This window comes from Mesoplodon bidens (genome assembly GCF_964165515.1).
Source record: "Mesoplodon bidens genome assembly, chromosome: 19".
NCBI lineage: Eukaryota > Metazoa > Chordata > Mammalia > Artiodactyla > Ziphiidae > Mesoplodon > Mesoplodon bidens.
In genome coordinates this window covers 22,078,497-22,096,507 of record NC_138179.1, presented here as the reverse complement: position 1 = coordinate 22,096,507, position 18,011 = coordinate 22,078,497, and the positions used below count along the sequence as shown (strand labels likewise).

General features: G+C 50.2%; 1 protein-coding gene across 2 annotated transcripts; it reads left to right on the top strand.

Annotated features, from left to right (window-relative positions):
• Nucleotides 1-11,415: 11,415 nt before the first annotated feature.
• Nucleotides 11,416-15,203, top strand: HES7 (hes family bHLH transcription factor 7; the record flags this gene model as incomplete). Of its 2 annotated transcripts, none has more annotated exons than XM_081218906.1 (5): nucleotides 11,416-11,652; nucleotides 12,146-12,188; nucleotides 13,655-13,750; nucleotides 14,323-14,410; nucleotides 14,746-15,203. In XM_081218906.1, exons 3-5 carry the CDS (start codon nucleotides 13,655-13,657, stop codon nucleotides 15,201-15,203), a joined length of 642 nt encoding a protein of 213 aa, XP_081075032.1. In that variant the 5' UTR covers nucleotides 11,416-11,652; nucleotides 12,146-12,188. The 2 variants fall into 2 exon arrangements, with proteins under 2 accessions (XP_081075032.1, XP_081075033.1); XM_081218907.1 differs by having other exon boundaries at nucleotides 12,146-12,212.
• Between the last annotated feature and the right edge of the window lie 2,808 nt (nucleotides 15,204-18,011).

Sequence of the window (18,011 nt, the reverse complement as noted above, 5' to 3'; positions counted from 1 at the left end):
TACACAATGTATACATACACCTATATTTCCTAGCTCTGTCTGCTGAGGGAGCCTAAAAGGAATGACACACAAGTAGTGATAAACACACCAAGTGCTCAGATCTTGGTTACTAAATACCATTTTCTACTAAAACGAACCAGCACTCCTTGGAGAAAAAAGGGTGTCTCTAGGGATGCAGCTGGGGAATTACAAAATGACCTTAGAACATTCTGTTTCACCAAAAAGTAAAGAAGTGCTCAAAAATATTGGGTGTATATCAAAAAGACACAGCAGCTAGGGGCTGTGGCTAAAGGGGCTTCCACTGGCTAAATCTTGGACAATCTGAGCATTAAAATAAATAATGCACTGAGTCAAGTAAGAATCCAAAGTTCATAGCAGTATAAATAAATAAATGGGAGGAAAAGAGAACACTCTTGTTACAGTAAACTGCCAACTAATAAATATAGAAGGAGGGCTGGAGTTAGAAATCATCAATGGATACTAAACTAGTGGGTGAACTTTTAGGGAGGTACAAGTAGTAAAGAATCTCAAAGTATCTTCCCACAAATTGCATATTAATTACTATCAAGGGGAAATGATAACCTGGAGAAAACTGGCAAACACCATTTCAACCTCAAGATCAAAGTCAATACCTCAAAATTGGGACAAACTGACATGTGTCTTCTGATGTGATGCACTGAGAAGGACACCACACCACTTCTGGGGTGATGTTCCTGCCCAAAATGCACAACCTGAATAACTTGAATCTAACCGTGGAGAAACATCTAATGAACCAAAGTGAAGGACATTCTACAAGGAAACCGTCCTGTACTCTTCAAAACTGTGAAGACCCACCCTCACACCATACACAAAAATAAACTCAAAATGGCTTAAAGACAAGACACCATAAAACTAGAAGAGAACACAGGCAAAACATTCTCTGACATAAATCATACCAATGTTTTCTTAGGTCAGTCTCCCAGGCAATAGAAATAAAAGCAAAAATAAATAAATGGGACCTAGTCAAACCTATAAACTTTTGCACAGCAAAGGAAGCCATAAACAAAAAGACAACCTGTGGACTGGGAGAAAATATTTGCAAATGATGTGACTGACAAGGGCTTAAGTTCCAAAATACACAAACAACTTATACAATTCAACAACAACAACAACAAAACCAATTGAAAAAAGGGCAGAAGACCTAAACAGACATACAGATGGCCAACAGGCACATGAAAAAATGCTCATCATCGCTAAGTACTAGAGAAATGCAAGTCAAAACTACAATGAGGTACCACCTCACACTGGTCAGAATGCCCATCATTAAAAAGTCCACAAATAATAAATGCTGGAGAGGGTGTGGAGAAAAGGGAACCCTCTTACACTGTTGGTGGGAGTGTAAATTGGTGCAGCCACTATGGAAAACAGTATGGAAGTTCCTCAAGAAACTAAAAATAGAGTTGCCATATGATCTAGCCATCCCACTCCTGGGAATATACCAGGAGTGTATCCCGCTCCATAGGCATGCACCCCTATGTTCACAGCAGCACTATTTACAATAGCCAAGACATGGAAACAATCTAAATGTCCATCGACAGATGAATGGATAAAGAAGATGTGTGTATACACAATGGAATATTACTCAGCCATCAAAAACAATGAAATAATGCCATTTGCAGCAACACAGATGGACCTAGAGATTATCGTACTAAGTGAAGTAAGTCAGAAAGAGAAAGACAAATACCATATGATATTACTTGTATGTGGACTCTAAAATACAACACAAATGAACATATCTATGAAACAGAAACAGACTCACAGACATAGAGAACAGACTGGTGGTTGCCAAGGGGGAGGAGAGATGGGGAGGGAAGGATTGGGAGTTTGGGATTAGTAGATGCAAACTATTGTACATAGGATGCTAAACAACAAGGTCCTCCTGTAGAGCACAGGGAACTATATTCAGTATCCTGTGATAAACCATAATGGAAAAGAATATGAAAAAGAATACGTATAAGTGAGTCACTGTGCTGTACAGCAGAAGTTAACACAACATTGTAAATCAACTATACTTCCATAAATTTTTTTTAATTCCAGGATATATATAAAAAAACTGAAGATCAAGAATCTTCCAGATTAAATGAAACTGAACAGACAGAACAACCAAATGCAGTATGGGATCCTGGATGGAATCCTGGATTGGGAAAAAAGGGCTACAAAGGACATAACTGAAACACTTGAGGAAATTTAAGTATGGACTGGCATTAAATAATAGTATTATATTAATTTTAATATTCTGATGTTGACAGCTGTACTACTATGTACTATTATTACTACAAATGTCCTCATTCTCAGAAAACACACTGAGTAACTTGGGCAAAAGGGCCTGATGTTTTCAATTTACCCCCAAATGATTCAGAAAACAAATATTGGGCAAAAGGGCCTGATGTTTTCAATTTACCCCCAAATGATTCAGAAAACAAATATTTTATATCTATATTATATTTGGAGAGAAATGATAAAGCAAACGGAGCAAACGCAAACAATTAATAGAGAAAAGAGTACACAGGAGTTGCTTGTACTTTCTTCCTTTCTTTTTTAAATTGAAGAATAGTTGATGTATAATCCTTGTACTTTTTTGTAACTTTTCTGAACGTTTGAAATTATATAAAAATTAAAAGTTCCAAAAAGAAACAAAACAAAAAAGCTAGGGGGAAGAAAGTCCTCCAATGGCTTCACATTACACTCAGAGGTGACAGAGTCCTTGCAATGGTCTAGAAGGTTCTACATAATCAGCCTCCTGCTTTGTCCCTCTGATCTCACCTGCTACCTCCACTCCAGACACCTCACTCCGCCCCCTGCTGCTCTCTGTTGGTTGTCCTCCTAGCCAGCCTGCCCCTCTGTGTGGAGTGCTTTTACCCCAGGTGGCCCTGTAGCTTGTGCCCTGCCAGTTACTGTCCGAAGTCACAATTCCCATTCTCCACTCTTCCTTGCTTCACTTTTCTCCATAGCACTTATCACCAACTGACAAATGATAAATTCTGTGCGATGTGCATTTGACTGTTTCCCCCACAAGGACGTATGTGCCCTAAGGCAGAGATTATTGCCTGTTTTGTTTGGGGCTCTATAGAGGTCTTCTATCCTGATTCTTCCCTTGGCCCAGGGGCCTGGGCCTCCTACTTCCCCACCCCCAACCCCCAGGTCCCAACTCTCCAGGAACTGCCCCCTCCCAGGACCCAGGGGGGGTCCCAGGAAGCCAGCCTTCTCTTTGAAGAACAAAGAGGGAGGAGCTGAGCCTGGGAACCCAGGTCTGGGGAGACGTCACAGCGGGGGAGGGGAAGCAGCGACACTAGGCCAGCTGTGCTGTCTCAGTTCCTTCCCCGCCTCCTGCCTCCCTAGGGCCCCAGCGCGTGTGGGACACGAGCTCCCCTCCCCCAAGCCCTGACGCTGCCCCGTGTTGAGAGGGCGGCCAGGAACAGGCCAGAGGCCCAGACACCCAGACACACACCATGTACACAGACAACCACAAGGGACACGTACACAGGCCTGCGCTGACACGGAGGCATGCCATCCACAGAGGCCCCCAACACATAGCCATAGAAACCCTGGGAAGGGGTGTGGAGGATGCCCTCACAGCCACATCTACACAGGAGCGATGGCTGGAGAAAATCCCCCAACCAGGCCAACTGGTCTCAGGTTTGGGGAGCCTGAAGTGTATATAATTGTTATAGGGGGTGAGAGCTTTTTAAGAAAATAATATAAAACTAGGTACAAAAAGTAATATTTACAGTGTAAAGCAATTATGCTCCAATAAAGATGAAAAAAAATATTTACAGTGAAACAAGAGATCACAGCTTACAAACTGAAAAGGCTGGCAAATGCCACAAAGGTTACAAAGTCCAGAAAAATACCTTATTGGTATCAATTAATTGCCTGCATACCCCTGTAATACTCTCCACAGACTGGCTACTGACTTTGTATATTTCAAATCCATTTTTCCTCTACCACCCATGTACTTATAGTGACAAGAGCACTGGATGCATTCATATCACATGTGCCCTTGGGCTTTGCACCTTCACTGCACGATGCCTAGTGAGTGGGCACAGGTGACAGGAGTTTCCCTGGAAGCCATTCCCACACCAGTATGGCTGGGCTAGCTTGACTATGTGTGGAAGTGACTGGGAACCACATTAACTGCATTAGCATTAACATACCCTCAAATGCCCACTGCACCGGGGGCGGGGGGAAAGGGTGACAGAGGGGAAGCTGGAGTGAAAACAGAGAGTGGGCTTTACCATTTGCAGTTAAAGTATCTTATTTTGGCAAGTTTTACAGAAGCATATGGCCGTGTGAGCACGTTGCTGGGACCCTCCCAGGGGCCTGAGTAAGTGAGGGGTCCTGAATTGTACATTTCATTAGCTTCATGGTGCATTCACCTCTGAAATTGTAATTTTTGATTCCACATCTCAAATGGACTCTCAACCTGCCTAGAAATCCTATTCTATCCTAGAAGGTTTGTTTTCCTACTCCCCAAAATGAACGTTTCACACCTTCTTTCTCCTCAAAGGACCTGTAGCTCTCTCTCCTCCAGCAATAAGCTTGATTCATTCTTTCTTTAAAAATTATCTTTTATTGAAGTATAGTTGACTTACAGTGTTGTGCTAATTTCTATGTCTCTTTCTAAGTGATTCAGTCACACACACACACACACACACACATATACATTCTTTTTCATATTCTTTTTCATTATGGTTTATCACAGGATTAATTCATTCTTTGGGAAAACAGGAACCACTAGAGGGAAACTGCCTCATCCTCCCCACACTCTAAGTGACCCACACCCCCTATCTTCCCCATCTCCCTGTGGGTGAGGAGTCTTCCCTACTACCTGAGACCCATTTCTCCACCTGGTAGCGAAGTCTACCCACCCACCCACCCTTGGTTACTCCCACCAGCATCAAACACACTCTAGCAACCCTCATCTCTTTCTTGTGCTCCGGCTGCCAACAATGTTCCTCCCCATTCACAGCAAAGCTTGATAGAGTTGTGTCTACAGCCACCGTCTGCCTTCACATCCCATTCTCACCTCGACCCACTCGACTGGGACCGCACAGTCACTCTCCCCCCAGGTCATCTGTGATCTCTAAGAGCTAAACCGGGTGGTGGCTTCGCTCCCTTCTTACTTGGCCTCCCAGCAGCTTAGCTAGAGCTGACTGCTCCCTCCTTCACACACCCTCTTTTCTTGGTCTCCAGGTCACTTGGCTCTTCTGCTACTTCTCTAACTCTACATCCCTTTGACAAGCCTTCCTCCTCAGCCTGACCTCTAAGTGTTGGGATGCTCCACGCTCCTTCTCTTCTCTCTCCACACTCTCTCCCTAGGCACTCCAGTCTCATGGCATTAAAAGCCATCTGTCTTCCAATGGCTCCTCCACGTTTACCCTCCAGCTCTGACCCCCAAACTCATGAACAGAGATGAGTATAGTGCCCAGCGTTTTTACATAATCAGCAAACGCTGGGTCTTTTAGAGCATTTATAGATTCTCCTGCTGGGCAGACACCTGGAATGGCCTATCACACAATATTTCAAAGGGGCTTAATTTAAGCCTGCTTCTGTGAGCAGGGCAACTGGCAAGGCCTTATCCCAAGTTAAGTTAGTCTCTCGACATATATTAATGAGGTTCCTTTTTAGTGTATGATTTCTTTTCTTTTCTTTTTTTCTTCTGTTGATAGAAAGGGGTACTGAAGTCCTTGGCCGTCTCCGAGTAGGCTTCAGGGCTAGTGCCAGGGTTTTTCCAGATCGATGTTCACGCACAGATCCAAAGAGCTGACAACGTCACAGGGCTCTAGGTGGATGATGTGCTCAGAGCAACTCTGTGCTTGATTTACTATCATGGTTTTCTGCAAGCACCGTTCGTTATTTTCTTTAAATAAACCCACAGAGGTTTATTTGTTGGTCTGCATCAATTGTGATGTTATATAAAATGGCCACTGGATTGTTTTGCTTAGTAGGTCTAAACTTCACACAGAAGCAGAGTTTGAGGTTTAGCTCAGCATTCTTGTTGAGCAAAGTGATTTTTTTCTGGTGTGAAGGAAGCATCAGCAATACTCTGTGACCACAGGGGAACGACCTGTCCAAAGACACCAATGGACACATCGGTGATGGAGTCCCCATTTAAATCTCCATGGCCATCCAGGGATCTCCCAAAGTACTGAAGATGGCTCCTAAAGGCTCCAACAGATCCCAAGATTTTCTGGGACTACCTCATGCAAATACTGCCCTCACGACCATGGTGTAGATGTACACAGCTCCTGAGTTCTGATTTTCCAAAAGTGAACCAATGATCACGTCATGAAAGCCATCCACACTGACGTCTGAAAGAGCTGCAATTGCTGAACCAAACCAAGCATTTTCAACACCCTTGGGGCCTTCCAGAAATTGGTGCCAATTCAAAACGCCCTTTGTGGTAGTGAACAGCTAGACTCTTCCCTCCTCTTTCTTTAAGTCATTTGTGTACATTGGTGCAGTGACCAAGAGCACATGTGTAATGTGTCTTTATCCACATCGACTGAACTCAGCACACTACCAACTTAGGAGCCAATCTGGTTACCCCCGTGAGACTGAATAACTGTGACACTGCCATTCTCATTAACACCGTACAGTACTATCCGGTCAGTACTATTTGTCCAAGGAGCACCAGCAACAAAGTGGACACTTTTTCCAATAGAAATTGAAGCCACAAAGTAGCCTAACTATGAGCGCCATCTGTAGGCTTAAAGCCTGTTCTGATGGGACTGACGTCAAGCTGTTGTGGTGAAAAAACTTCAGGGTGAGGTCTATCAGAAAGTTAATCAGCTCATTTCCCACTGTCGATTTTACCCGGGACTCCTGTGGGGAAATTGGAATTGGGCACCTCAAGTCCAGGGGAGTCCCTGGGCCTCTTCATTCATCAGAGTGCTCCTCTCTTTCTACCATGTGAGAGGCTGTCTTCTTTTATTGTTTCTTCTTCTGTTTTAACCTAGGGCAATCTGTTTTCCAATGTTCTTCCTCCTGACGGTAAGCACGTTGGTCCTCCCCCAGTGGGGGCTTACTTCTTTTCAGGTTACTCGCCTTCTGGGAATCCAATGCCACTGTGCCAAAAGAAAGCAGCATTTCGTTTTGCATCTTCTTTCTTCTGTTGTTGCTTTTAAAGTGTTCAACAGGGAACAACATCTACAGGTTGAGAAGGGTTCAATCAAGCACCATCAATCAAGGGTTCAATGAAGCACCATCTCATCTTTGCAGCTCTCTCCTGATATCTGAGGCACTTCGCCCCCCAAAATGTCAAATTTACCATTCTAATATTTTCAGGGGCCTCGGGGTCTCCATTAGGATTTATCAGGCCTATAAACATCATACTTTCTAAAACTTCCGAGAGTTCTTCATTTGTTTTGCTGAATTTCTTGAATTTTGTTCAAACCCTTTTGCTTTGGTTCCCATTTTCAAAGCAGCCCTGCCAAGGTGCGCTAATAAGCAGTGCTCTAATAAGGGCCTTCTTCCCTCTCTGGGGTCCCAATTGGGTTCAGCTGTGGGGGCTGCCAAGTGGGCTTCAGGTGTAAAGGATCCTCCCTGTAAAGTAGGGTCGCAATCTTTCTAATTAAACAAGTCTGAGAAGCCACGCTAGCCGGCCATTTGCATTCAGGCCCCCTATGAGATAACGGCATAAGGGAAATCGGCTCGCCCCGGGAGTGCCTTCTGGCCCAAACTGGGTGCCCAGTTGGGTCTTATGTGACAATACCAGACCAAGTCCCTGTACCCCAGAAACTAACAAACACAGGATTTTCTAATTGATCCCTATGAGGAGGGGAAGTCCTGAGCCCCAGTGTCAGGAAGTGGGGCTGGATACTGCAAGGTGGTGAAAGGAGTGGATATATTGGCATAATGGTCAGAGCAGCTAAGACAGCTTGCTTGGCTGGAGGAGTTAAGGTTTGAAGCAACATATTCTCGCTCTCATTCCCTTCCTTTTTTTATTTTCCCTGATGTAATAGCACAAATGCTTACACATAAAGGATTTCATTATTCTTCCCTGCTTTTTCACAGAATAGCCACCACAAAATCATAAATGGCAATTGATCATTTCTAACCATCAAAAGGATGCCTTTTTGCTTTGGCATCAACCAGCCGGGCTGAATTCTGGGCTGGGGCTTTTGGTGATTTTAGGAGCCAAGTGGAACCCTCCTCTTCTCGCTGGGAATGTCCCACAGACTTTTTTTTTTTTTTTCCTGTTGTTCCTTTCCTCCATTTGACATCAGTAAAAGCTCTAAATATCGCAAAATTGATTTGGTTGTAAATGGAGAAACAGTACCAAACAAAATGAAATGAAAAACCCAAGGGACAACAGAAAATCCTAAATAAATCCTCAAGTTTGGTTTTGGGGTTTTACATATACCAACGACACAGGAGACCACAAATGACATAATTAACACAGCAAGGGTAGCAGTACCTGGTGCACAGGGTCCCAAGATAACTGTGCCTAAACCCCTTCTGGAGATCCTAACAGGTTCTGTGGTCACACATTGTTTCAATAAAATATATTTGTCCCACTCATGGGTTCTTGGCTGTAATCCAATCATTTATCAAAACGTGCCTCAGAGGACTTTCTTTAGGGAGAGTTGAAACATTTCCCCATTTTTAAATACAGAAATGCAAGAAAAACAAAACACAAATGGCACAGACAAACGCTAGCATCCAAAGAAACAAACGAACCAGTTCACAAATTAGGTAAAAGTTCAACAACTCTTTCCTCTCTCCAACAAGGTACCCCCACTCAAATACAAAACAAATTGGCTTATTCCAGACAAAAAACCCCAAACATAGAAGAAATAAAGTTTCCCACCGTACAAACCGGAGTGACTTACCCTACAGTATGGAGCCCATGAGCTCCCAAACGTGGATTCCTTGCTCCATCTGCCAAGTGCTGGGGCAGTCGGTGCTGCTTCGGGGAATTTTAAAGGGCAGATCCTTAGGAAGAGTGGTCCTGGCAGCTGCTAGGGCCTTACCTGAGAATTCCCCAACCAGGGCCAGCTGGCCACAAGCAGCGAAGCTTGCTCACCAAGTCGAAGCCCCTACTGCTCACTGCCACAAGCCGATAAATCAAGAGATGAGTTGCTGGGGGCAAGGAATAGCTACTTTACTTGGAAAGCCAGCTGACCAAGAAGATGGTGGACTTCTGTCCCAAAGAACCATCTTGCCTGAGTTAGAATTCAGCTTCTTTTATACCAAAAGGGGAGGGAGTAAAGTCAAACATTTCTTGCTTCTGGTCAGCCTTCAGAAGTGATGTGTTAATGTCTGCCTTCCTGCACAGGTGGGCCTGGTCAGGATGTTTCCTGTGAGCTAACAAAGGTATTTTATCTTAATGCTCATTACCTGGGAGGCGTGTAAGTTAAGATTATAGGCAACATCCCTTTAGTGATTAAGTTGTAACAGAACACAAAGGTTCTTCCCTATTACGTGATCACCCAGAGTAAAGTAGCCCTTCACTCTCAAGTCATTGCCACGACGACCGGTTGTCCCCGGCCCCACCCTCAAAACCATCTTAGATTATTTTCTGCTTTCTTAGTTATTTTCTGTCTCCTCCCCGCCCCCACCATAATGTAAATGTAAGGAGAGCCCAGATCCAAGGCACCCTCGATGCCTAACAACACTTGGTGCACAAGAGGCCCTCCATAAATAGCGGCTTCGTGACTGAGTACAGCGGCTGTGCACACCGACATACAGATGCCCAGACAGTTGTAGAGTTTCCTTCTGGGGGCCACTGTCACGCCTTAGAGTTGAGAAGAGAGCATTCCCAGTCGCTGACACAATCCAGAGACGAAAAAGAAAGACCCCAAGCCTATCCCAGATGAAGCAGGAAGATGAAGCCCAGATGGAGCTGGAAGAGACAGGACACAGGATCCAGAGGCAGAGACCCAGACCCGGGGCGAGCTCCAGAGAGAGGGACTGAGAGGGACCAGACTCAGCGAACTAGAGAGGCGGGCCCGCGGCAGCCCGGGCAGCAGCCGGAGACTGTGCCCGGAGGAGGGGCGAGAGCGCGGGGGAAGACGGCGGAAAACCAGCGCCCGAGCCCGGGAGCCCGGGAGCCCGGGCCACCCCGCCCCCGCTCACAAGTGGCCGCGGCAGCTGGCGGGAGCCCGGCCGCCCGCCGGCCCGACGCGTGCGGGATCAAAGCGACCGGGAAGGGGCGGGCGGGGAGTGGCAGGAACCTGGAGGTGTGAGCGAGCTTCCCAGGGGATGGCCGGAGCGTGGGAGCACAGAGGGCCGGGAGGCGACAGAGTCCTGGAGAGACGATCCCAGAGATCGAGACGCAGGCGCGGAAAGAGATGCAGAGGCCGGAGAGACCCGGAGCCAGAGATACAGAGACGACAGAAGACCCAGAGAGACCCAGCGTAGCCGTTGTGAAGATACCTGGAAAGAATGTGAAAGAGACAGAGACGCCGATAGAAGGCGGGACAAAAAGGCCGTGACCGTGGACTTAGAAAAAGAAGGCGAGCTCCAGAGAACAGAAACTGAGAGCGAGGAAGAGAAAAGGAAAGAAGAGCAACTGGGCCTTAGAGCTCAAGGGGCGGAGGACCTCGCCCCTCCCCCACGGAGGGCTGAGAGGACCCCCGGGGCAGGGACCCCAGCGCCGGGTCCTTTCTCAGGGTCACGCCTGCGGAGGTGCGGGCAGGGGGCGGAGGGAGGGGTGTGGACAGCCGGACCCCCAGGCTGGGAGGATGGGAGTGTGAGGACGTTCGAAATCAGGGTCTGGATCCGGCGCCTCAAACTCTGCGACAGAGTAAAAAAGCTAAGTATTAATATTAATATTTGGTACAAATATTAAAGATGCTTTTCAGATACATTAGAAAAGACATCTTTGGAGAAAGGACGAAAAGTCAGACAATGCATTGGCCGGGAATCGAACCCGGGCCTCCCGCGTGGCAGGCGAGAATTCTACCACTGAACCACCAATGCAAGTGAACGCTATCCCTTGGTAGATCCAACTCAGTTTGTAAGGAGTCGAGGCGACCACGGCCAGGGAGGCTTTATGGCCAGGAAGGCTTTATAGCCAGGGACTTTGCAGAGAAACGGTCCCAATAGTTGACATGGGTGGAGCACCAGGCCATCCTTCCTCCCGCCTGGATCCGGTCACCCGGCCATAAAGTCGCCCCATATGGCCAGGGGCGGCCCCACACCCGGGTGCGAACTGCCGCCGGGGGCCCCGAGCCTCGCGTGCAGGTGAGAAAAACTCAGCCCAGCCCAGGTTCCCAAGGAGGGGGGCAGCGGGGGGTTCTGGGGCCACACATCTGCGCTCCCATTTGGCTCAGGTAGTGGGAGGTGGGATGTGCTGGGTTCCCTGATTCCAAATGGGAGCGCCCTCCCCAAGGTCTGTGTTCCCCTGGCTCGGACTTTGGCAAGGCAGGCTCCGTGAAAAAACCAGGCTGTGGACGGGCACTGGGAGGGCTCGGAGGAGCCCCATCCGTCTCTGACTCCGCAGCTATCTTCTGACTCGGTCTGCAACGCCACCGTGTCTTTCTGTGTCCTTGTCCCTGGCATTCTTGCTGTCCCGTTAAATCTCTGATTTTATCTTCTCAGGCACTTTGTCTTGAAGTCTTCAAGTCTCACGCATCATTCTGCAGAGTGGCATACTCTTGGTTTGAGGTGGGTGTTGATCCCTTTTTTGTTCCCTTTCTTATCTTTTTAAGAAAACTGCCTTCTCCTTGTCCCCCCGTAATCACGAGGGGTCCCCAGGAGCAAGCAACATGAGCACACTTGTATCAGGTGTCCTGGCAGCCGCACCCCTGAATCTCCTAGAATTAGTTTTGAATCAAATACTTCTAAGTGGAAAGATCTCTCCACCCGTGCTTCAAAGCCTTGCTTCCTCTCCCATGAGGCTTCCCCCACCCCAGTCCAGCCGTCCCTCACGATGACCCTTTCCCAGAGCACCTGAGTCACTGTGCTTCTAAAATAGCTACTTGACAACACATCAGCGTTTTCTACTGAATCTTGCAGGAATAAACTGGGCCTCCAGTCCATATCTCAGTATGAATGGTCCCAGCCTAGACCAGTGCCCAGTGGGCCCAATGAACACGCAGATATTGGGGAACTGAGTATGACTGACTTAGATTGAACAGAGCTTCTCTTCCACCTGCAGGCAAAGTCCCAGTCGAATAAATGGATCCAGCCAGCACACTCAGGTGGCTCATTATCTCAAGTAGGAGGTGAATTTGGGGGAAAGATGTATAGGATCCAGCCTAGGGGCTGAGGGGTGCTAACTTTTCGACTTCAGGGTTAGTGGGGGATACAGTGAGCTCCCAAGAAAGCTGAAATAGTGAACGGGAGAACTCTGAACTCCACTCCTGAGTTCTATCCCCAAACTACTCAAACTCTCTCTTCTAATTACCTCCTCCCATCAGCTGGGTCCCGCCTCATTATACAGCCTTATGGTCCTTAAACAGCCGGTGCAGCACTGGCCTCTCATTTCCCACACTCCCAGGCCAGTTCCACTCGTAGCCCTCCCCCTTGTGCTCCTCCCCTTTCCGGGAGCCTCGTGCCCAGGGTAGAGTCGGGCAGGAGCCAGGTGCCGAAGGGGCGGGTCCGGGTCTTTACCACCCCCTACTCGGGAGCTTGCGGGATATAAGGCTCAGGGAGAGCGGGGACTCGGTCCACACAAGGGTCCGGAGGAGCGATGGTCACCCGGGATCGAGCCGAGAATAGGGACTGCCCCAAGGTGAGAAGCGGGAGGGGAGGAAGCAGAGGTCCCTGGGCTGGTCAGGGGACAGGGTCCCTGAGACCGAAAGTCAGAGAAGAGGCTGGAAATGCAGGGCTGGAAGGGGGAGAGCTGCGCGGGGGACCCGAGGAGCCAGGAGCTGGGGAGGAAGCTGCGAAGTATGGAGAAGGGGTCAACGTCAGAGCTGGCACTGGGTGGGCGGCAGAAGCAGAGGTTTGGGGGGTGGGTAATGGCAGTTGACACCTTGTGGCCTGGCGGGCTTGGGCGGGGGTCAGAGTCCGAGTAAAATAAGCAGGAGGAACAGAGAGCTAAGGGAGGAGAGTGGAAACAAAAAGCGGAGAGGATAGGCACTTGCTCCACGCGGGCTGTGAGCCGGAGCTGGGCCAATGCAGCCTTGTAAGAGAAGGCCTGGAGAGCATTGGTTCCAGAGGCTCGAGCCCAGGTGGAAGATTTTAGAACCAACGGAGAAGGGTGACCGCACAGACGCGTTAGTGGGAGAAGAGGGGGCGCGGTCGCGCTGGGTATCTCCCTTTCTACACTCAGGGCCACCAACTCAGCCCGGCGCCTTGCGGCCCACGTGTCTGGGCGCAAAGAGGGCCCCCAAAGTTCTCCACTGAGACAGAGAAAGACTGCACGAGACGGAGACGTAGAGAGAAAAGAGGAGGAGATAAACAGAGAGGGGAGGAGGGAGGACAAGAATGAGAGAGGAGAATGCAGAAGACCCGGGAGAGAGAGGAGGCGAGCTACAGAAATTGACCCTAGGGGCGTTGGGAGGGGGAGCGGAGAGGGATCGAATGGGCCCGGCCTTAGGTTCTCTGACGTCTTGGGGAAGGGGTGGAGGCCGGACTATCCCAGCGGCGGGATTCCGACGCCCACGCGGCCGCGCTGAGTCTCGGTCGGGTCGGCCCGCTCTCCCTTTCCTGCTGGTCGCAGATGCTGAAGCCGCTTGTGGAGAAGCGGCGCCGGGACCGCATCAACCGCAGCCTGGAAGAACTGAGGCTGCTGCTGCTGGAGCGGACCCGAGACCAGGTCAGTTCTTCAGCCATCATCGGACTCCCAAGCATTCCGTCCTCCTGTCTCAGGGCTTCCCACTTGGGTGGGGACATATGCTGCTTTGGCGACCCTGGCCCCAAGGCATCCTGACCCTTCGAATCCCATCCCAGACCCCCTCTCGCTCTCAGAACGCGATCTTCATCGCCACCCCTCGGGTCTGTAAGTTTCACACCCGGTTTTGTAAATTTCACTCCTGGGGTCAGTCAGTTTCAACCTTTGGGTCTGTAAATTCTCCCTCCTCCTCCCCCACACTCCCCAAGATAGCCAGCGGGGTGGTTAATTTCATTCCCCGGGTTTGCTGTTCAAATCCGCTCCTCACACTGTGGGTTGGTTTCATCCCCTCGGGTTGGACAGTTTCGTCTCAGGGTGGGCCAGGACCATTCTTGGTCATCTCCACTCCGCATTCGGTAGCGCGCTCTGTGGTCCGCGCACAAACGCGATCCAGGGGCACCCCCAGCTCCCGCATCCCCCCTCCCTTCTTCCCCCTGCCACTTTCCCCCTCTCTCCCCACCCCTTTCTGTCTCTGCGCCCTCCCCTCCCATCTGTAGAACCTCCGGAACCCGAAGCTGGAGAAAGCTGAGATACTGGAGTTCGCCGTGGGCTACTTGAGGGAGCGAAGCCGGGTGGAGCCCCCGGGTACAGCGCGGGGGTGGGGCAGCGGAGGGAGGGAGGGGGGAATTCACTGGGGCCCGGGCCGGGGTAGATGGGGCGGACCCTGTGGTGGACGGTGGGCCTGGGGTGTGGCATGCTCCGCTCCGAGGCGAGGTTAATAATAACACCCGCGCGTGTCTGTCTCTGTGTCTCCCTCATTTTCTCCCTCTGTCGGTCCACCTGGCTTCCTGTCTCTGTCTCTGCGCCTGTCCGGCCTCGGTATCTCTGCGCCCCGCCCCTTCCCTCCCCCCACTTCTGGGACCCCTGCCCTGCCCGCCCGTCCGTCCTCCCGCTGGCCGTACCCGCTGCCGCGGCTTCAGGTGTTTCCCGGTCCCCAGCCCAGGACGCCGAGGCGCTCGCCAGCTGCTACTTGTCCGGCTTCCGCGAGTGCCTGCTTCGCCTGGCGGCCTTCGCGCACGACGCCAGCCCGGCCGCCCGAGCCCAGCTCTTCTCCGCGCTGCAAGGTTACCTGCGCCCCAAGCCGCCCCGGCCGGAACCGGTAGATCCGAGGCCCCAAGCGCCGCGCCCACCGCTGGACCCCGCCGCCCCAGCGCCTGGCCCCGCGCTGCACCAGCGCCCCCCAGTGCACAAGGGCCTCCCTAGCCCGCGCTGCGCTTGGTCCCCGTCCCCCTGCTCCCCGAGAGCCGGGGATTCCGGCGCGCCGCGCCCCCTCACCGGACTGCTGCCGCCGCCGCCGCCGCCGCCGCCTCACAGACAAGACGGGGCGCCCAAGGCCCCGCCGCCCCCGCCGCCCGCTTTCTGGAGACCTTGGCCCTGAGCTTTGGGGGGGGTGGGGGTGGGGACGGGGGCTGGGGGGTTGGGGTAGAGACTCCAGCCCGAGCGCAGCAGAGGGACCCGGGCGTTGGGGTGAGGAGGTGTTGGGGAGGGCGGCGGGGCGCGCGGGCGCAGCGCGCGGGTGAGATGTGGTCTATATTAGAGTATCTATATAAATATATATTTCCCTGGTTCCTGTCCCTTCTCCCTGCCCCCTTTGCGTCTAGGATTGTACCCTCTCTGCCCCCGGCCCAGCCCCAGTCCCTTCCCCAGTCCCTAGTGCATGGAATAAAGTGGTTATTAAATCCCCGTGTGTCCCCGAGCCAGGGGCCTGCCTTTATCTCGGCGTCCACGCCCACTTTCCCTCCCCTTCTGTCTCCCGCCCCCCCAGTCCTGCTCTCCTTGGCCCAAGACCCGGGGCAGACAGGTAAGTAAAGAAGAGAGCAGAGCGGAGGCTGAGGTTGGAACGGAAACCAGATGGAAAACAGTGAGATAGGATGGGGGAGAAGGGATGGGAGCCTTTAGGAAAAAGCCGGATAAAGAGGAAAGGGAAAAAAATAAAATAAAATCGACTCTGGTGGGATTCGAACCCACAACCTTTGAATCGCTCTTTCGTCACTAGAAGTCCAATGCGCTATCCATTGCGCCACAGAGCCACCTGGCGGGCGGCGGCGTCTGACGGCTTACGGGTACTAGAATGGGAAAGGGGCGGGGGGAGGGGGAGGGCTGTGAGGGGATTGGGCGGGGCGTGTTCCAGAAGCGCGTGGTTTGGACCTCAGAGGCTTGCCTGGAAGGGGTAGCGTGCGCAAAGCACGTGAGCCAGGTGGGAGTGCGGGAGCATAGGGGTGGAAGAAACTGGGAGACAGCGCAACTGAATATGAGCAAGCGAGCGAGCGAGTACAGAGCTCCAGCTGCCCGCTTGGGGGATGCTTCCAGTCCAGGCGCATCCCACTCCCAGATGTGGCCCCACCCACAAGAATAAACTTGTTTTGTTGGAAATTTTCTGTGTCTCTGTTTCTTCTGGTCTCTCCGCTTTCCCATCTGTTGCTCCGCTGTCCGAAGGAATCTCGATAGTTCCCAAAGAAGACCAGCCAATTTAGCAGAACTATTTGTAGCTCCACTCCTCCTTTCTAGTCTCTTAGGAAGACTGCGGGGCAAAGTTTCCCCCACGCAGGTAGCGTGGCCGAGCGGTCTAAGGCGCTGGATTTAGGCTCCAGTCTCTCCGGAGGCGTGGGTTCGAATCCCACCGCTGCCAGACCAAAGTTTTTCCCGAGGCTTAAGCACTCTTTAATTCATAAAGTAAATTACTTTCTTTTATGAGAACTCCTGGTACCGGTCTCACCAACGTGTATTCCAGACAGAATTGAGGTCTGCCTCCCAGCCCCAAACCAATACATAATGGAAACTGCCAAAGAAACCTCGGACCTTCATAATCGATCTCCACTTTAACATGTCGTCAAATAACATTCCTATCAAAATTAGTGCAACTTGCTATATATTTAAGTGACTTACTGTATGTTCTCCTGACGGTGTGCTACAGGCTCGAATTACCTAGCCTGAAAAGCTCAGAAGGTAAGATCCTAGTTTAATTTTCTTTCCAGATCCTTTCAGAACATAAGAGAATATCATACATGAAGCTAATGAATCATATGATAGAACACACTGGTATTGAGTGAATACAAAAAAAGGAAAGGTTCCACCGAGATTTGAACTCGGATCGCTGGATTCAGAGTCCAGAGTGCTAACCATTACACCATGGAACCCATTCCCTAAAAAAAACACCCTTCTGACAGTATATATATTATTGTACTTCCTATTCTGTGCCTTTCCATACTTTGCTATTCATAGAAGACAAAAAAGACTTGTCGGATTAGGGTGGATACCGCTATCGAGCACCTGAAATATGAATTTAAATGTGCTGTAAGTATAAAATACACACTATAATTAGTCGACAGTACAAAAAAATGCTTAAAATTTCATTAATAATTTAAAAATATTGATTACATGATAAAATAAGATTTAGGATATAATGGGTTAAGTAAAATGTTATTAAAATTAATTTCAAAAAAATTTTCACCTATTTCTTTGTACTCTTTTTAATGTGTGGCTCCTAGAAAATTTAAATTCGCATGAATGGCTCGCACATGCACTGCTCTAAAATATCTCTGCTCTCCCTCCACTGTCATTCGTTCTGCCTTCAGAAAAATACCCTGACGCACTTAATACCATTTCCTCTTAACACCAGGCAGCAATATTTGCGTTACTCTTTTCCTCTGTTATGTTCGAAGGAATACAATTATTTACTGTACTCAAAAAGTATTCTAAAGATTGTCAGGTACCGGCGGAGAAAAAGGGTAAACGCCCGAACAGGGACTTGAACCCTGGACCCTCAGATTAAAAGTCTGATGCTCTACCGACTGAGCTATCCGGGCTCTCCTGCCCAACCACTTCTACTTCCTATAAGAGTCTTGCATTTACGAAAATGCTGAAGCAAAGAGGTACTGTATGCATGCGCGCAGGAGACTACAGAACGCACCTCGAAGAAGCCGGTGAAGCTAATGGCGGATGATTGCGCTTTATCGGACCCCCTCCGTACAGCGGCCGCACTTGTTAGGACGCTGGGGGCTGGAGCGCCGCGGAGGCTAGGTGGGTGCGGTATCGGTATCGGCAGCACGAGGGCGCTGCCGGCCGCGGGCTTCCCTCGAGGAGAGGTTTCTTCCCAGTCCGGATGACCGAGATCCCAGGCACCCCACGCACCTGGGCTCTCCCGCCTACCGCCCCAAGGCCAAGGGCGGCCCGGAGCGGAAAGAAG